The sequence below is a fragment of the Bos taurus genome, chromosome 29, assembly GCF_002263795.3.
Source record: "Bos taurus isolate L1 Dominette 01449 registration number 42190680 breed Hereford chromosome 29, ARS-UCD2.0, whole genome shotgun sequence".
NCBI lineage: Eukaryota > Metazoa > Chordata > Mammalia > Artiodactyla > Bovidae > Bos > Bos taurus.
In genome coordinates this window covers 44,723,332-44,741,008 of record NC_037356.1, presented here as the reverse complement: position 1 = coordinate 44,741,008, position 17,677 = coordinate 44,723,332, and the positions used below count along the sequence as shown (strand labels likewise).

At 54.5% G+C, this 17,677-nt stretch overlaps 1 protein-coding gene across 4 annotated transcripts in view; it reads left to right on the top strand.

Moving 5' to 3' along the window:
- The window catches only part of SPTBN2 (spectrin beta, non-erythrocytic 2), a 41,497-nt gene that overhangs the window by 13,226 nt on the left and 10,594 nt on the right, over positions 1-17,677 (top strand). For all 4 annotated transcript variants that reach the window (XM_059883101.1, XM_059883102.1, XM_059883100.1 and 1 more), the window contains 16 exons: positions 125-298; positions 1,356-1,447; positions 1,591-1,671; positions 1,984-2,099; positions 4,406-4,518; positions 4,640-4,827; positions 6,241-6,358; positions 6,945-7,103; positions 7,425-7,727; positions 8,890-9,043; positions 9,262-10,132; positions 12,196-12,333; positions 12,911-13,667; positions 14,249-14,451; positions 15,009-15,099; positions 15,341-15,487. In XM_059883101.1, the coding sequence (XP_059739084.1) occupies positions 125-298; positions 1,356-1,447; positions 1,591-1,671; positions 1,984-2,099; positions 4,406-4,518; positions 4,640-4,827; positions 6,241-6,358; positions 6,945-7,103; positions 7,425-7,727; positions 8,890-9,043; positions 9,262-10,132; positions 12,196-12,333; positions 12,911-13,667; positions 14,249-14,451; positions 15,009-15,099; positions 15,341-15,487 (3,705 nt within the window). The remainder of the gene's footprint in view (positions 1-124; positions 299-1,355; positions 1,448-1,590; positions 1,672-1,983; positions 2,100-4,405; positions 4,519-4,639; positions 4,828-6,240; positions 6,359-6,944; positions 7,104-7,424; positions 7,728-8,889; positions 9,044-9,261; positions 10,133-12,195; positions 12,334-12,910; positions 13,668-14,248; positions 14,452-15,008; positions 15,100-15,340; positions 15,488-17,677) is intronic.

The following is a 17,677-nucleotide window of genomic DNA, read 5'->3' as shown; positions in this document are numbered from 1 at the left end:
CGGTGCCTGTGTTCCTGAGGGAGGTCATGGGGAAGCCGTAGGAAGCAGGGCCCCGGGAAAGCTAGGAGGAAAGGAGGAGGAGGAGGCCCACAGGCCCACGGCTTTGTGTCCCCTCCCTCCATAGCCAAAGCCCACGAAGGGCCGCATGCGGATCCACTGCCTGGAGAATGTGGACAAGGCGCTGCAGTTCCTGAAGGAGCAAAAAGTGCATTTGGAAAACATGGGCTCACATGACATCGTGGACGGGAACCACCGCCTGACCCTTGGGCTGGTGTGGACCATCATCCTTCGATTCCAGGTACCCGCATGGTGTCAACTGGCGTGTGCCCTGCACACCAGTGCAGCATCTCCCATGGTCACTGCACACATGGGGGGCCCAGAACCTCACACACTGGGGCAGGGGACCCTCATCATTAAACAGGACAGAGGCCAGCGTGGGTGTTGTCAAACTGCTATGGCAAATTCCCTGTGGCCTGGTCCGATGCTGCTGCTGCTGCTGCTAAGTCGCTTCAGTCGTGTCCGACTCTGCGATGCCATAGACGGCAGCCCACCAGGCTCCCCCGTTCCTGGGATTCTCCAGGCAAGAACACTGGAGTGGGTTGCCATTTTCTTCTCCGGTGCGTGAAAGTGAAAAGTGAAAGTGAAGTCGCTCAGTCGTGTCTGACTCTTAGCGACCCCGTGGACTGCAGCCTACCAGGCTCCTCCGCCCAGGGGATTTTCCAGGCAAGAGGACTGGAGTCGGGCACCATTGCCTGGTCCACTGGAGGACCACATTTGGGGGCACAAAAAACCACAGAGAGTGTTAGAACTGCATTTGGGGTCTGGTTACCAGTCCACTCCTCTACCTCAAACTCTGCTCGCCTCTGTCAAAAGAATAGCCACCCAGCTCCTTCTTATGCTCTGAGCATCGCCAGTTCAGGGTCCTAATGCCATCACAGCTCTCCTGATCGCCTGCTTACACCCTGAGTGTAACTCCCTGCTCCTTCCAGCCCTAAGCAGAGCTCCATCAGCTTCACCTTTGAAGCCCAGCTCTCAGGAAATGTTCACTTCTCCACCTGTAGTTTTCCCCTCAGCAAGAACCAGCATCTTTGCCTTCAAGGCACTTCCTCTTCTGAATTCCTACCCCTTTCTGCTGCCTCAAATCCTTTTGACCTGGAGTTCTGTGGTCATTAGTCCGAGAAGAAAGGCCCTAGGCTGTATCCCTAGGCCCCTAATTAAGGAGTCTAAGGAGCTTCTGAGCATCTCTGATAACTCCAGGACATCTCTGATAACTGAGCATCTCTGATAACTCCAGGAGCTATCGGAAAGGAAGCTGTTCAGGAAGTGAGGGCCTTCCTTCCTTCCTTCCCTCTTAGATCCAAGACATAAGTGTGGAAACAGAAGACAACAAGGAGAAGAAGTCAGCCAAGGATGCCTTGCTACTCTGGTGCCAGATGAAGACTGCTGGGTGAGGCTGCCAGAGAACATGGCCTTGGAGGGCTGGATGCACCAAGGCTGTGCAGTAGGAAGGAAGGACGGGGGCCCAGGAACTATGAGCTGCGGATCCATCCTGGAGGCCTACTCACTGTCTATCCCGGCCTCTGTTTATAGGTACCCCAATGTCAACGTGAACAACTTCACCACCAGCTGGAGAGATGGGCTGGCCTTCAACGCCATCGTGCATAAACACCGGTGAGAAGACGGGGGTTGGCCATCCTGTCTGAGCTGCTGGATGGGTTGATGACCCAGGGGCCCGCACACACACGTAGACAAAGCAGTGAGACAAGCTGAGCTCCACGGCAGTCAGGAGGCGTGAATGTTCAGAGAAGAGCCCAGAATGTGGGGGTGCTTCCTGCACAGAGGTCTTGCGATGGGAAGTCGAGGTGGGGAGGTGCAGTGGGGGTGGAGGGCTTGGGAACTTAGAGATCAAGATGGGGTGGCTTTCCTTTTCCTCTTTAGGCTCTCATGTGCCCTTGATTCCTTCTCTATTCCCTCCCCACCCAGGCCAGACCTGCTGGATTTCGAGTCCCTGAAGAAGTGTAATGCACACTACAATCTGCAGAATGCCTTCAATCTGGCTGAGAAGGAGCTGGGACTTACGAAGCTGCTGGATCCTGAAGGTGGGACAGAGCTATGTGAAAGAGCGGCTGTGGGCTAGAGACAGAAGGTGGATGACGGATGCCAAGAGCTGAGGGCGGGGAGAATGGAAGTCCCTGCTGGAGGTTTACCTGGTTTCTTTGTGGGGGGCGGTGATGGAAATGATCTGGAATTAGATCACGGTGATGGTTGCACAACCCTGTGAATATACAAAAATCCACGGAACGGTGTACTTTAAAAAGGTGAATTTTATGGCATAAAAATTCTATTTCAGTGTAGGAAGAAAGGCAGCCCTGTGTGGGGTTTGGTTCTATCCCAGCCCTCCACGAAGCAGCTCTGTAACACAGAGCTGGTTGCTTGGCTTCTCTGTGGCTCAGTTTCCTCACCTCTAAAATGAGAATATTTAAAAAAAATAAAAATAAAAAAGGACTTCCCTGGCAGTCCAGCAGTTAAGACTCCACACTCCCAACGCAAGGGGCATGAAGAACTAAGATCCTGCAATGCCCCATGGGGTGGCCAAAACATTAATCTTAGTCTACAAGGTCTCTAAGGGCCCCAAAATTCTAGGGTTCTAAATTAAGCTCTGTGACCTTGAGATCTCACCAAGCACTGGTATCATGGTCAGTTGACCCTGCTGGTTGGTCCCTATGGTTCTGATCTAATGCCCATGAGACTGGGAATGGCCACCGGGCTTTGTTCTGTACCTGACATTGCGCTTGCGTGCTAAGCCACTTCAGTCGTGTCCGACTCTTTGCGACCCTATGGACTGAAGCCCACCAGGCTCTTCTGTCCATGGGGATTCTCCAGGCAAGAGGACTGGAGTGGGTTGCCATTTCCTCCTCCAGGGGATCTTCCTGACCCAGGGATCAAACCCACCTGTCTTAAATCTCCTACATCTGCAGGCGTGTTCTTTACCACTAGTGCCACCTACCTGACATGCTTTAACTAACTGAATTCTCACAACACCCCTCTTTGAAATCAGTTTCATCATTACACCATTTATGGAAGAAAAGACAGGGTTCTGTAAAGGTTATGTGACTCCCCCAAGGTCACACTGCTGAAGGAGCTGAGATTTGAATTCAGGCAGCCTAGCTCTAGAGCCTGTTTCCTGAGCTGCCTCCCTGGGAGAGCAGAGAACAGTCTTGGTACAGAAAAGAGCAGGACAGAAGGGCCAAGGAAATTTCCAGCATTTCCTTGTTGGAAATGCTCCTTCTGAGGTTCCCTGGGCAGATTTGGGACTTGGCTGTTTTCTCCCTGTTTTCCATCCCACCAGTAGCCCCTTTTCCCATGCCCTCTTAGTCCAAAATGACAAATATCAGCTTAACAATGATTGAAGCAGGCCAAACACAAGTCTCCTTGGAGAGCATTTGAGAAGCATAGCGATGATAAAGAACGTGGAAGTAAAACTTAGTGTCCTAAAAAAAAACAAAAAAACTTAGTGTCCTGTAACTTTCTGAGGTGATTTCCACAGCTCCCACCTGGCTGTGGGTCGGCCAAGGTGGTCAGGAGGGCTTCTAGTCTCAGTCTTCCCTGGAGGTAGGATACAATCTGGCCTAATTAAGAGAACCTGGGGATTTCAAGTCATAGTCAGCCTTGCTGTCCTCGAGGTAGACGCTAGTATGGCTTGAAGGACACTCACGTCCTGGGCCCACAACTGAACTTTGAGAGTGGGGTCAGAAATAGCCATGCTGGGGGCTTCCCTGGTGGTCCAGTGGTTAAGGTTCTTCTTCTATTGCAGAGGGTGAGGGTTCGACCCCTGATCAGGGAAGCTCCGCATGCTGTGAGGTGCAGCCAAAAATAATTTTTTTAATTAAAAAAGAAGAAATAGCCATGCCTGTGTCCTGAGATGGCCCTGAGAATTGGCCTCTGTCCCTGCTCCCAGGGCTCCCTGGGTCCATCCTCTGGACATCCCAGGCTTCATTCGTGCCTTCTGTCTTGGTGCCCCTAAACTGCATGACTTCTTGGACATTTTTCCAGCCCACAAGCCCACAATCCATCCCCAAGTAGGAATGCTGTTTCTTGTCTCTCTTCCTCCAAGCAACTCCTTTTGGTCTCCCCATTGGGAAAACTGGGTAAAAGCCTCTTTGGGCATCTGGGTTTTATTCTCTGCTTGTTTCTTAGAGGAAAGAAGTTAGCTTTTCATGCCCTTTTAGTCCAAATGGTTAATCTGTCATTTTTCCTCTGAAGGGAGCTGGAGAGATAACCTCGTGGAGCTGGGAGGGGAGTAAGTGATTGGGATTGGGACTGGAGTAAGTGATTCAGATTGTGGGCCTACTTCTGGGAGGCAGGATTCTAATCTTTGTCTGACCTGAGTGATCCTTTTTCTCAGATGTGAATGTGGACCAACCAGATGAGAAATCAATTATTACCTATGTGGCTACTTACTACCACTACTTCTCCAAGATGAAAGCCCTGGCCGTGGAAGGCAAAAGAATTGGCAAGGTACACTCCAGCATGGGGTTGATGGGCGTACAGTCCAGAGGAGGCCTGACCTGGGGTCCTGTTCCCCTGAAGCAGGGGCAGGGGAGGACTGGGCCGGTGACCCCACATCGCGGTCTCACAGGTGCTGGACCACGCCATGGAGGCAGAGCGCCTGGTGGAGAAGTATGAATCCCTGGCCTCCGAGCTGCTCCAGTGGATCGAGCAGACCATCGTGACCCTCAATGACCGGCAGCTGGCCAACTCCCTGAGCGGAGTCCAGAACCAGCTCCAGTCCTTTAATTCCTACCGCACCGTGGAAAAGCCACCCAAGTAGGTGTCCCTGGGCATCACCCAGCCTCGGCTGGCCTGCCCTGAGCTGTGTTCACACACAGGAAGCCTAAATTAGGGGGGCCTTTTGGGAGAGAAATTTGGCAGCACAGAAATTCAGTGGCTGCTCATTCCCCCAGCTCAGAGTGCCAGGAGCAGCACCAAAGCAATTTTTAAAAAAAAATAATTATCCATTACACGAAATCATGCTATGGAAATGATTGCTGTAGTACATAGAGCTGGTGCAGTCCGCTCAGATAAGATTGGTCTGGGTGTTGCAACAACCCAATCCTAGTTTAAGGACAGGGCATTGGACCTGACAGGTGGTCACTGCTGGCAATACAGGTGTGTGGCTTGTCACTTCCGCGCTGCACAGCTTCTTATCATTTATGTATTTTAGCAGTCGACTGTTGAAGTGTGGCTTGACTGTTGGGCAGTTCTACACAGAACATGCTAAAACTTCGATTTTTTATTTGTGACCTCTTTCGGAGTTAACGTGTTTTGGCTCCAAAACTAGTATTATTCCAGAAACACCCTTTTCTGCGCTTTCCGGGGAATGATTTGAGGTGTGCCCTTTGACCCAGAAAGTCCTCTTCTGGGCATTAAACAAAAATGTAGCTTTAAGGATTTTCACGAAGGTGACCTTTGTAAAAGAAAAATAAGTCATGGGACAGCCACTGAAAACAATATTGAAGAAACGTGTTTATTGACCTGAAAAGATGTCCATGGAACATAATAGAAGACAGCAGAGAGCAAAGGGTTAAGCGACCAAGGTTCAGAGTACCTGAGTTCAAATCTTAGCTCTGCCATCTAGCCCTGGTGAGCATTGGGCATCTTATTTAGCCTGCCTGTGCCTCGGTTTTCTCATCGGGAAAATGAGGGTTATGGGAGCATGTAGTGAGAGCTAAGAGTTAATGTATGCAAAGCCCTGAAAGCAGGGCCTGGCGGTCAGCGAGCGAGTCCTCAACAAATGTTAGTCATGGTTCTCATATGATCCCGTCTGCAGACTCGCCTGCCCAGGGGGACGGTGCTTGCGTCTGTGTAGTTTTCAGTTGTTTCAAAATTAGGTTCTTGGGACTTCCCTGGTGGTCCTAGGACTTCGCAGTCCCAATGCTGGGGGCCTGGTTCTATCCCTGGTCAGGGAACTGGATCCCAGATGCCACAACTAAGAGTTCGAATACTGCAGCTAAAGAACTGGAGTCCAGCACGGTCCAATCAGTTAATTAAAGTAAATCCTTAAAAAATAATAAATAAAATTAGGTTCTTTTTAAACGAGGATTTTGCCAGGATTTTCTGGCTTTCCCACAAAGCTTTTCCGAGAAGAAAAGCAACACGAGACACTTCATTTTGAAACATCATGAGACCCCAGGCCCCTCAAGGGCTTTGCCTCTGACCCGACTCGGCCTCCTGCCTCAGGTTCACCGAGAAAGGCAACTTGGAAGTGCTGCTCTTCACCATCCAGAGCAAGCTGCGGGCCAACAACCAGAAGGTCTACACGCCCCGCGAGGGCCGGCTCATCTCCGACATCAACAAGGTCCACAGCCTCCCTTCTGTGTCCCGGTCGACCCACCCTCAGCCACAGCCCCTCCTGTCCCCGCCTGAACCCTCAGCCCGGCTGCCCCCCATGGAACTCCCGTGGTCATGGACTCCCATGACCTCTCCCAGTCCCGCATGTCCTCCCCTCTGCCTCCATCTGTCTCTCTACAAAAATTAGATCCCAGCCCCTTATCTTGCTCAGCATGTCCCCAGATCTCTGGCCCTACTTTTATTTCATTTTTTTTTTTCACAAACAACGTAAGATTAACAGAAGTTAACAGACTTCACCCCCCAGTCCCACCACCGCAGACAAGTCCAGCGATTTCCACTCGTCCCCACGCCCCTCCCATCTCTGTCCCCAGCAGACGTGTTTCTCACGTGGTTCTGTGGCACAGCCACCACCTGCCCGGCTCCTCACACTTCCCTGCACAGGCATCTGATCGCATTCCACAGACCCACTAGACCGAGCTGCCCTGGGACCCACCCTGCGCACCACCCCCAATCCCCCTCAGCCCTCCCCACCCTCACTTCCTGAGCCCTGGTTCCTGGGCGCTAACCTGGTCTCCACGGTCTCCACCTTGCAGGCCTGGGAGCGGCTCGAGAAAGCCGAGCACGAGCGCGAGCTAGCCCTGCGCACAGAGCTCATCCGCCAGGAGAAGCTGGAGCAGCTGGCCGCCCGCTTCGACCGCAAGGCTGCCATGCGGGAGACCTGGCTCAGTGAGAACCAGCGCTTGGTGTCCCAGGTAGGACGCAGGGGGCTCCTGGCCCACCCAGGCAGGTCTGGAGACACGGGGAGTTAGAGAGACAGAGGTGGATAAGGAACCCTGCCGCGTGGGGAGCTAATGAAACAAGAACTCCATGGCTCAGATGAGCAGACCAAGAACCCGGGAACTGGAGGCTTGAACGGGAATAGGGCTGATGAGCCAGGACGGGGTGGGACAGATGGGACGCCTAGAACCACCCCCTGGAGCTGGCGTCTTGCAGCAGAAGTGCTCTAGGGCGGGCAGGGGGTGAGCAGAGCGGTGGCCCCCAGCCCCCAGACCTCCCTCCCTGCCCCGCCCCAGGACAACTTCGGCCTGGAGCTGGCCGCCGTGGAGGCAGCGGTGCGGAAGCACGAAGCCATCGAGACGGACATCGTGGCCTACAGCGGCCGGGTGCAGGCGGTGGACGCCGTGGCCGCAGAGCTGGCCGCTGAGCGCTACCACGACATCAAGCGCATCGCCGCGCGGCAGCACAACGTATCGCGGCTCTGGGACTTCCTGCGGCAGATGGTGGCCGCCCGGCGGGAGCGGCTCCTCCTCAACCTGGAGCTGCAGAAGGTGTTCCAGGACCTGCTCTACCTCATGGACTGGATGGAAGAGATGAAGGTACCCGCAGATGCTGCGGTCGGGCCGAGATGGTCGGGACCGTGCTGGGGGGTGGCGATGAGCAGGTTCCCTCAGCTGCTCAGCCAGGTCTTTGCAGAGTGTACACCAGTTTGGGGCCCTGTCCTCGGTTCAGATAAGCAGACTGCTCCCTGTCCTCGTGGGGCTCACGTTCCAGGGGGAGGAGACTGATGATAAAACCCTTGGCCCGTCCATAAACAATATAGCAGCTGGGTGTGAAACCTATGAGGAAACAGCAACAGGCCACGTGATGGAGTGGTCCAGGAAGGCCTCCCTGAAAAATGCCTTTTATGCTGAGAGCAGAGTGGAGCTCTGAGGAAAGAATGTTCCAGGCCAAAGGAACAGAAAGGCCCTGGGCCTGCTCATGTGTGGCACATTCCAATGAGAAGGGAGGCCCGCGGGGACAGTAAGAACAGGCACCGGGGGCGGGGGGGGGCACAGGGGATAAGGTCAGAGAGGAAGTAGCCAGCTCACTTAAGGCACACAGGCCTGGTCAAGGAGTTTGGGTGTTACTCAGAGTAACGTGGAGCACTGAAGGTGCTTAGAAGGTTTTGAAAAGGGGGAGAGACATGATTCTGCATTTTCACATTTTTTTAAAATGTCACTTTGGCTGCTATTTGAAGAAGGGCTGTGGGCAGCCAGAGTGGGAGCTGAGAGACCAGTCCGAGGCTGTTGCAGTGATCCAGGCGAGAGATGGGGACGCGGATAGGCCAGGAGAGACAATGACGTTCTCTGGGGGGCTGGGGATTGAGCCGCGACCATAGGAGGGCGGGGATAATTCTGGGGCTGAGAAAATGAGTCAGCGCAGAGATTCCTAGAGCAGGATTTAGTAAGAAAGTCGTTCCGCAGGAGGGGAGTTGAGTGCAGAGGCCAGGGTGCCAGGACAGAGCTCAGGGGTCCCTATGTGTGTGAGTGAAGGCTGACGGATGGACGGAAGCAGGCTTGCTCACGTGGGTGCGATCAAGTGGAGCTGCCCATAGAGTCAGGTTGTGTGGTTGATCCTTGGAAGACAGGGCGAGGGGTGTGTGTGTGTGTGTGTGTGTGCGCGCGCACGCGTTCGTGCGTGGGGCGGGGCAAGAGCCTCGGCTCAGAGGGAACTGTGCAGCTCTCAGACGGGCATCGACATGCCCGGCGTGCCCCACAGGGCCGGCTGCAGTCCCAGGACCTGGGCAAACACCTGACGGGAGTGGAGGACCTGCTGCAGCTGCACGAGCTGGTGGAAGCCGACATCGCCGTGCAGGCCGAGAGGGTGCGGGCGGTCAGCGCCTCTGCGCTGCGCTTCTGCGACCCCGGGAAAGGTGACAGCGGGGGAAGGGACTGGGAAAGGGAGGGGCTGGAAGGAGGACAGTAAGAGCCGAAGCAGCAAGACGGGAAGAACCTGGGGACAGGAAAGGCGATGGGTGGTTGGTGGGTGGCAGAGTGAGAAGTGTGGGGTGAGGGGGTTAGAACTGGGGGGCACACACAAGAGGCGGAGGGCTGGGCCACAGCTCTTGGCCCTCTGGTGTGACCTTTGCAGAGTACAAACCCTGTGACCCCCAGCTGGTGTCGGAGCGGGTGGCTGCCCTGGAGAAGAGCTATGAGTCGCTGTGCGAACTGGCAGCGGCTCGCAGGGCCCGGCTGGAAGAGTCCCGGCGGCTCTGGCGCTTCCTCTGGGAGGTGGGCGAGGCCGAGGCCTGGGTGCGGGAACAGCAGCACCTCCTGGCCTCGGCAGAAACCGGCCGGGACCTGACCGGCGTCCTCCGCCTGCTCAACAAGCACACCGCCCTGCGGGGCGAGATGAGCGGCCGCCTGGGGCCCCTGAAGCTCACCCTGGAGCAGGGCCAGCAGTTAGTGGCTGAGGGCCACCCTGGGGCCGGCCAGGCAGCCGCCCGCACCGCCGAGCTCCAAGCCCAGTGGGAGCGGCTGGAAGCCCTGGCGGAGGAGCGGGCCCAGCGGCTCGCCCAGGCCGCCAGCCTCTACCAGTTCCAGGCGGACGCCAACGACATGGAGGCCTGGCTGGTGGACGCGCTACGCCTGGTGTCCAGCCCTGAGCTGGGGCACGACGAGTTCTCCACGCAGGCCCTGGCCCGGCAGCACCGGGCCCTGGAGGAAGAGATCCGGGGCCACCGGCCCACGCTGGACGCACTGAGGGAGCAGGCGGCCGCCCTGCCCCTCGCGCTGAGCCGCGCGCCCGAGGTGCAGGGCCGCGTGCCCGCCCTGCAGCGGCACTACGAGGAGCTGCGGGCCCGGGCGGGCGAGCGTGCCCGCGCCCTGGAGGCCGCCCTGGCGCTCTACACCATGCTCAGCGAGGCCGGGGCCTGCGGGCTCTGGGTGGAGGAGAAGGAGCAGTGGCTCAACGGGCTCGCCCTGCCTGAGCGCCTGGAGGACCTGGAGGTCGTGCAGCAGAGGTAGGCGCCCTGGCCCCTGCCCCCCGCCCCCCACCCCCGCCTCCAGACTGGCCTTGTGAGCTGGGAGCCAGCATGTGGGGTGAGGTCCCGCCATAACCCGCCTGCTCCTGCTACCCTACTTTGAGTCTTAGCAGGCGTCTGTTTTTGGTTTTAATGAAAAATGTTAAACATACTCAGAAATAGAAACCTTATTCAACAGACTCAGCCAGATTCAATAATCATCAGCATCATGCTCTGTTAGACTGATTTTCCTTTTCAAAAGCAAATCCCCAATGGGAACATTTCACCCCTGTACTTTCCAGGAACATAGAAGTTTGTGATATGAGTAAATTGTTTTATCACTGTCTGTGCAGACTTAAAATAGCTAAGCCTTTGAAGTTATAAGCCTTTTAGACAGAGACACGGATTAGTCTCTCATAAAGTAGCTTTATTTACAGAATAAGAAATCTTAAAATTTAGAAAGCATGTTTTTCTCATAGAACCACCCACAATACCATTATCAGATAAAACAAAATTAGGAATTCCGTGATGTCATCTACTACTCAAACTGTAGTCAGATTTTTTGGTGGTTTTTAAAATATAATGAAAGATTTTTTTTCTTGTTTTCAAGATATCCCATGACAGGAGTCAGGAAAGTACCACCCCTGTGTCAAATTGAGCCTCAGCCTGTTTTTATAAATAAAGCTTTATCAGAACATGGCTATACCCATTCATTTACATATCATCCCTTAGCATTAAAGGATGCATTAAGGATGCCTTAGCATTAAAACAGCCTGGCTGAATACATGTGAGAAAGATCAAATGGTTCACCAAACCTAAAATATTTACTTCCTGACCCAGGGATCAAAACTGGGTCTCTCGCATTGCAGGCAGATTCCTTACCATCTGAGCCACCAGGAAAGCCCCAAAATATTTACTGTCTGACCCATTTGCAGAATCTGCTCTAGGAAAATATGAAATGTTTCTGGGGAAAGATATGCTTCACTTACTTATCACTTAAATTTTTTTAGTCCTCGGTTCGGTTCGGTTCAGTTGCTCAGTCGTGTCCAACTCTTTGCGACCCCATGAATCGCAGCACGCCAGGCCTCCCTGTCCATCACCAACTCCAGGAGTTCACCCAGACTCACGTCCAACGAGTCAGTGATGCCATCCAGCCATCTCATCCTCTGTCGTCCCCTTCTCCTCCTGCCCCCAATCCCTCCCAGCATCAGGGTCTTTTCCAATGTGTCAACTCTTCTCATGAGGTGGCCAAAGTACTGGAGTTTCAGCTTTAGCATCATTCCTTCGAAAGAAATCCCAGGGCTGATCTTCAGAATGGACTGGTTGGATCTCCTTGCAGTCCAAGGGACTCTCAAGAGTCTTCTCCAACACCACAGTTCAAAAGCATCAATTCTTAGGTGCTCAGCTTTCTTCACAGTCCAACTCTCACATCCATACATGACCACAGGAAAAACCATAGCCTTGACTAGATGGACCTCTGTTGGCAAAGTAATGTCTCTGTTTTGGAATATGCTATCTAGGTTGGTCATAACTTTTCTTCCAAGGAGTAAGCGTCTTTTAATTTCATGGCTACAGTCACCATCTGCAGTGATTTTGGAGCCCCAAAAAAATAAAGTCTGACACTGTTTCCACTGTTTCCCCATCTATTTCCCATGAAGTGATGGGACCGGATGCCATGATCAGTTCATCTTTTAACACATATTAGTAAGGTGGGACCCACGTAGGCAGCTAAGGGGTAAGTCCCAGGAGGAATAAGGGAGCTTGTGCTGAAGGGTGAGGTCCGCTGCTAGGGATTAGTTTGACTTGTTGTCCAGCTGTTCCTGACCTTTAATTTTCACCACGTTTTTGAGCAGCTCTAGAGGTGACAGTTTTTCTAGTTGATTAGCGGGAGTGGGGGGCTCCCCCTTGATCCACAGATGCTGTGAACCATGTAGGGAAGAGATGCAGAGGCCCCTATACATAAGCCTCATGTTGACAGAGAGGAGTTCTCTTGGGCACCTAAGGGAGGTGGCCCAGTGCACCGCTGCCTCCTGCCGCTCACCTCCAGCTCTTCCACCCATCAGGTTTGAGACCCTGGAGCCCGAAATGAACGCACTTGCTGCACGAATTACTGCCGTGAATGACATCGCAGAACAGTTGCTGAAGGCCAACCCGCCAGGGAAGGACAGCATTGTCAACACCCAGAAGCAGCTCAACCACAGGTGGGGTGAGAAAGCACGCAGCAGACAGGATGGCAGCCGGAAGGGAGTCGGTAGGGATGAGATGGAGGCTAAAGACAGGCTAAAGACGAGGAGAGAAAGCCATCTGGAATATGTCCAGGGGAAGGGGGCTGGTGATGAAAGAGATGGAAATGGGTTAAAGGTTGCCTGGGGCTTCCCTGGCAGCTCAGTGGTAAAGAATTCACCTGCCAATGCAGGAGATGCAGGTTCGATCCCTGGGTCAGGAAGATCCCCTGGAGAAGGAAATGGCAACCCACTCTGGTATTCTTGCCTGGGAAGTCCCATGGGCTGGGGAGCCTGGCAGGCTATACAGTCCATAGCGTCACAAAGAGCCAGACATGACAGCGATTAAACAGCAACACCAAAAAAAGGTCGTTTGAAGAGGCTTGGGCCTGGACTGGGGGCAGACAAGGAGTTGAGGGCAGACGAGTGGGGAGCAGCCTCTGCAAACAGCAGGTGGTAGCATAAATCAAGGGAGAGAGAAGCAGGAAGAGGCTGCAGAATATACCTGGAAAGGGCAGGGAAGCTGAGCAACTCCAGACACCCCCTCGGCCCTCAGGTGGCAGCAGTTTCGGTCTCTGGCGGACGGCAAGAAGGCAGCCCTGACGTCAGCCCTGAGCATCCAGAACTACCACCTAGAGTGCACGGAGACACAGGCTTGGATGAGAGAAAAGACCAAGGTCATCGAGTCCACCCAGGGCCTGGGTAATGACCTGGCTGGCGTGCTGGCGCTGCAGCGCAAGCTGGCTGGCACTGAGCGGGACCTGGAGGCCATCGCCGCGCGGGTGGGCGAACTGACCCGAGAGGCAAATGCCCTGGCTGCTGGCCACCCTGCCCAAGCCCCTGCCATCAACGCCCGGCTTGGAGAGGTGCAGGCCGGCTGGGAGGACCTCAGGGCCACCATGCGGCGGCGAGAGGAGTCGCTGGGCGAGGCGCGGCGGCTGCAGGACTTCCTGCGCAGCTTGGATGACTTCCAGGCCTGGCTTGGCCGCACGCAGACCTCCGTGGCCTCTGAAGAAGGACCTGCCACCCTGCCTGAAGCCGAGGCCCTCCTAGCCCAACACGCAGCCCTGCGGGGAGAGGTGGAACGGGCCCGGAGCGAGTACAGCCAGCTGCGGGCTGTGGGTGAGGAGGTGACCCGGGACCAGGCTGATCCCCAGTGCCTCTTCCTGCGGCAGCGACTGGAAGCACTGGGAACTGGCTGGGAGGAGCTGGGCCGCATGTGGGAGAGCCGGCAAGGCCGCCTGGCCCAGGCCCATGGTTTCCAGGGCTTCTTGCGGGATGCTCGCCAGGCCGAAGGCGTACTCAGCAGTCAGGTAAGAGTCCGGGGGGCAGCGTCCGAACCAGGAAGAAGTGGGTCAGGGGAATGTGAGGGACTGATGGATGGGGAGAGAAATGGCAGCAGGTGGAATAGCTGAGCAAACAGGATGAGCAGGGGGAACACAGCCAAAAGGGTGAGGGACTTCCCTGGCAGCTCAGTGGTTAAGACTCTGCACTTTTGCTGCAAGGGGCACAGGTTTGATCTTTGGTCAGGAAAGTTCCACATGCCATGAGGCGTGGCCCCCACCAAAAAAAAAAGGAATGAAAAAAAAAAAGAGAGATGTAAATGTAACTTGACCAAACTGACATAAGAAGAAATAGAAAACCTAGCTTGTCATAACTATTAAGGAAATGTAAACAGCAGCTATAAATAAGATGGGGCAGGATTTGGAGCATTGAAGGCACTCCAGCCCAGCTCCCTTTTAACCTGAGATTTCCACATAGTCAGTACCATCCCTCTGTCTCTGAGCCAGAGTCTCCTGTCCCACCCTGGGCAGCGTCCATGTCTCAGATGGCCGCCCTTCGAAGATTCCTTCTGGGAAGCTGGGCAGTGAGCTCAGTGTCTCCCCTCCCACAGGAATATGTCTTGTCTCACACGGAGATGCCAGGGACCCTCCAGGCAGCCGATGCCACCATTAAAAAACTGGAAGACTTCATGAGCACCATGGAGGCAAACGGTGAGCGGATCCGTGGTCTTCTGGAAGCCGGACGCCAGCTGGTGTCAGAAGGCAACGTCCATGCAGAGAAGATCCAGGAGAAGGCAGACTCGGTGGAGAGGAGGTACCGTGAGGACGGTGGGCAGGTGGGGGGCCCTAAAGGGAACCAGGTGAAAACGGGATGAACACGGCACTCAGATCCACAGACGGGGGTCAGGAGCTGACCAAACCTAGAGAAGGAGGAACCAAGTGGTTGCAGAGCTTCTGGGTGGAGAAGTTCTGCCTCCCTGACACTGGGGTGAAATGAAGCCCCTAAGGTAGCCAGACACTGGACCTCAGGATTCCTGGGTTGTCACGTGGTTCTCCTGGAAGGTATTGTCCCCATAGGAGGAGGACCAAAAGCATCTAGGTTAGATAGAACAGGGGTTCCCAACCTCCAGGATCTGATGCCTGATGATCTGAGGTGCAGCAATGCAATAATAATAGAAATAAAGTGCAGAGTAAATGTAACGTGTTTAAATCATTCCCAAACCATCCCCCGCACCCACCCTGGCCCATGGAAAAAAATTGTCTTTCACAAAAACAATCCCTGGTGCCAAAAAAGGTTGGGGACTGCTGAATTAGAGGGTCGTAACCCTTTCAGAGCAAGTTCAAGGGCTCCACAAAGGCCTGTCATTACAGACACAAGAAGAATCAAGAAGCAGTGCAGCAGCTTTTGGGCCGTCTTCGGGACAACCGAGAGCAGCAGCACTTCTTACAAGACTGTCACGAGGTGAAGCTCCCTGCCCCCGCATCACCTCTGACACTGCCTGGCCACCCCTTTCCCACAGCACTCTCACTCTCTGAGCCTAGAATAAGGCCCCTGCAGTGTCAGCTGAGCAAGTGAACCCCTGCCTGGCTTCTCCCCGCGTCCCCCAGCTCCCCCGATGCACCCTTGCCCCTTCTAGCCTCACGCTACCCTCCCTCTGAAATGCTCTCTGCCCTCCTCCATCCCCGCTCGCCACCCTGTCCAGCTGAAGCTCTGGATTGATGAGAAGATGCTGACGGCGCAGGACGTGTCCTATGATGAGGCCCGCAACCTGCACACCAAGTGGCAGAAGCACCAGGCGTTCATGGCCGAGCTGGCCGCCAACAAAGACTGGCTGGACAAGGTGGACAAGGTGAGCGAGGGGACGGCAGCAGCAAGAAGGGAGCGTCCGGGGCCTCTTGCCGTCAGCATCCCAGCCTCTGTGCAGGGGAGGGTCCCGGCTTCAGGATCAGGCTTAGAGATCATGGAGCCCTAGAAGCCAAACCTCCAAGGTCTAGAGGACAAATGTCTTAGGCCTATGGGCCAGTGACTCCAAAACTTTGAAAAAGGACAAATCAGCAGGGAGCCAGCCTGCAGCTTGGGCTTCCCAGGTGGCACTAGTAGTAAAGAATTGCCTGCCAATGCAAGAGACGTGAGAGACACAGGTTCCATCCCTGGGTCAGGAAGATCCCCTGGAGGAGGGCACAGCAACCCCCTCCAGTAGTCTTGCCTGGAGAATCCCATGGACAATGGATGGCCTGTGGTCCATAGGATCACAACGAGTCAGACACTACTATGCAACTTAGCACACATGCGGCCTGCAGCTTTGGGTCAGCATGATATCTATTCTTGGTCCAGAAGAGGATGATACTCTTCAACAGAGTCAGCAAACTTCTGTAAAAGGGGCAGGAAGTAAATATTTTAGGTTGTATGGGCCACACAGTTTCTGCTGCAACTACTTGACTCTGCCAGTGTCACAAAGCAGCCAAAGAGAATACATAGATGAATGAGCGCGGCTGAGTTCCAATAAAACTTTATTTATAAAGACAAGTGGTGGGCCAGATTTGGCCCTTGGGCCGCAGTTTGTCAACGGTGCTTTAGAGTCTTGCTTTCCTGGCACTTGGTCTCCATACCCAGCTCTTCTTCAAGAGCTGAGCACAGGTAAAACTTAATTTCCACTCAGTGAGTATTCCTGGACAACATCCTGTGTGCTCAGTGCTCTGCTAGGTACTGCAAGGTACATAAAAAGACTCTTTCCTTCCCTCAAGGGCGTGACGGTTGGGAAGAGGAGGAGACCAGTGTGGATCTGGTTTCTTCATTTGTTCGGCAAATATTTACTCGGTGCTAGGCCTGGTGCAAGGCCTGGTGTTCGCGCTGAATGGGGAACAAAGGTGATTCCACTGCGTGCTCCACCCTCAAGGGATGACGCTGGAGCCAGGATCTGAGACATGCACATAAACTGCCAAATTCAGCCCAAAGCAGAACATGAGGAATGTAATCAGAGAGAGCCCAATAAGCTAAGGAGAGAGGAGATGTGGGGATCCTGGAAGCAGGAGCCTGCAGGGAAGTTCATGAAGGATGGGTAGAATTTGTACAGGCAGAGATGTTGGGGGAAAGATGTTTCTTGGTAGAGAAACGGGAAACCAGGGGTGTGGACATGGGGCACCTGTATGGGGGCAAGGATGCAAGTCCTTTTGGCAGGAGCACAGGATGTGTGAAGGGGCTATGGGGGTGAAAGTGGGCTGGGACATGAAAAACCCGGATCACCACATAAGGACTGCACAAGAGGGTGTGTGAAGTTACCCAGCTGAGCTTGGCTCTGGCGCTCTTCGTCCTGGCAGCATATGGAAAACGGCCTGAAGGCAGTGTCTCGGTTCTGTTTACCTAGTAGCAAGGCTTCCATCGCAAGCCGCTTCCATGGGAGGTGATCCAGGGGAGCCAGTAGGGGGTGGGGAGACGAGGTGGAGAAGGGAAGGCGGTCAGCGAAGGGTCCACTACCATGCCGGTGACCCAGGGGGCACCTGGCGCTCAGTCGTCATGGGACACCTGGGAGACCATGTGGAACAGACATAGTTATCCCCGCCAAAGCAAGCACGCCCAGTATTCATCCACTAATTTCCTGTCACTGGTTGAGGGCCGCTTCAGGGGGCAGTAACTCCTTGGCATATCCAGGCCACCTGGCATGCAGACCACACCATGCTGGCCTCACCGTCCCAGAAACCAGAGTCCCCACGCAGAAAGGATGGGAGTGGGGAAACCAGGCGAGACTCGCTCGGTGAAGAGGGATGAGCTGAGAAACGTGAAATGATGGCCAGTGACGTGTGACCGTGTGCAGTGTGCCCCTGGGTACCACAAGCACCACGAGACACCAGAACTCACAATAAGGAGAGAGTGCAATGGCCTCTGAACCAAGATAAGTTCTGACCTTGAAGAAGCCTGGAGGGTTTACTCAGCAGCGAGGGCAGAGAAGTTCAGGAAGCTTGGAGAACACCCGAGAACTTGGTGTGGTTGCCTTCACTTCAGGTCTCTGCTGTCCTTTGGATCTCGTTCTGCTACTGGCCCG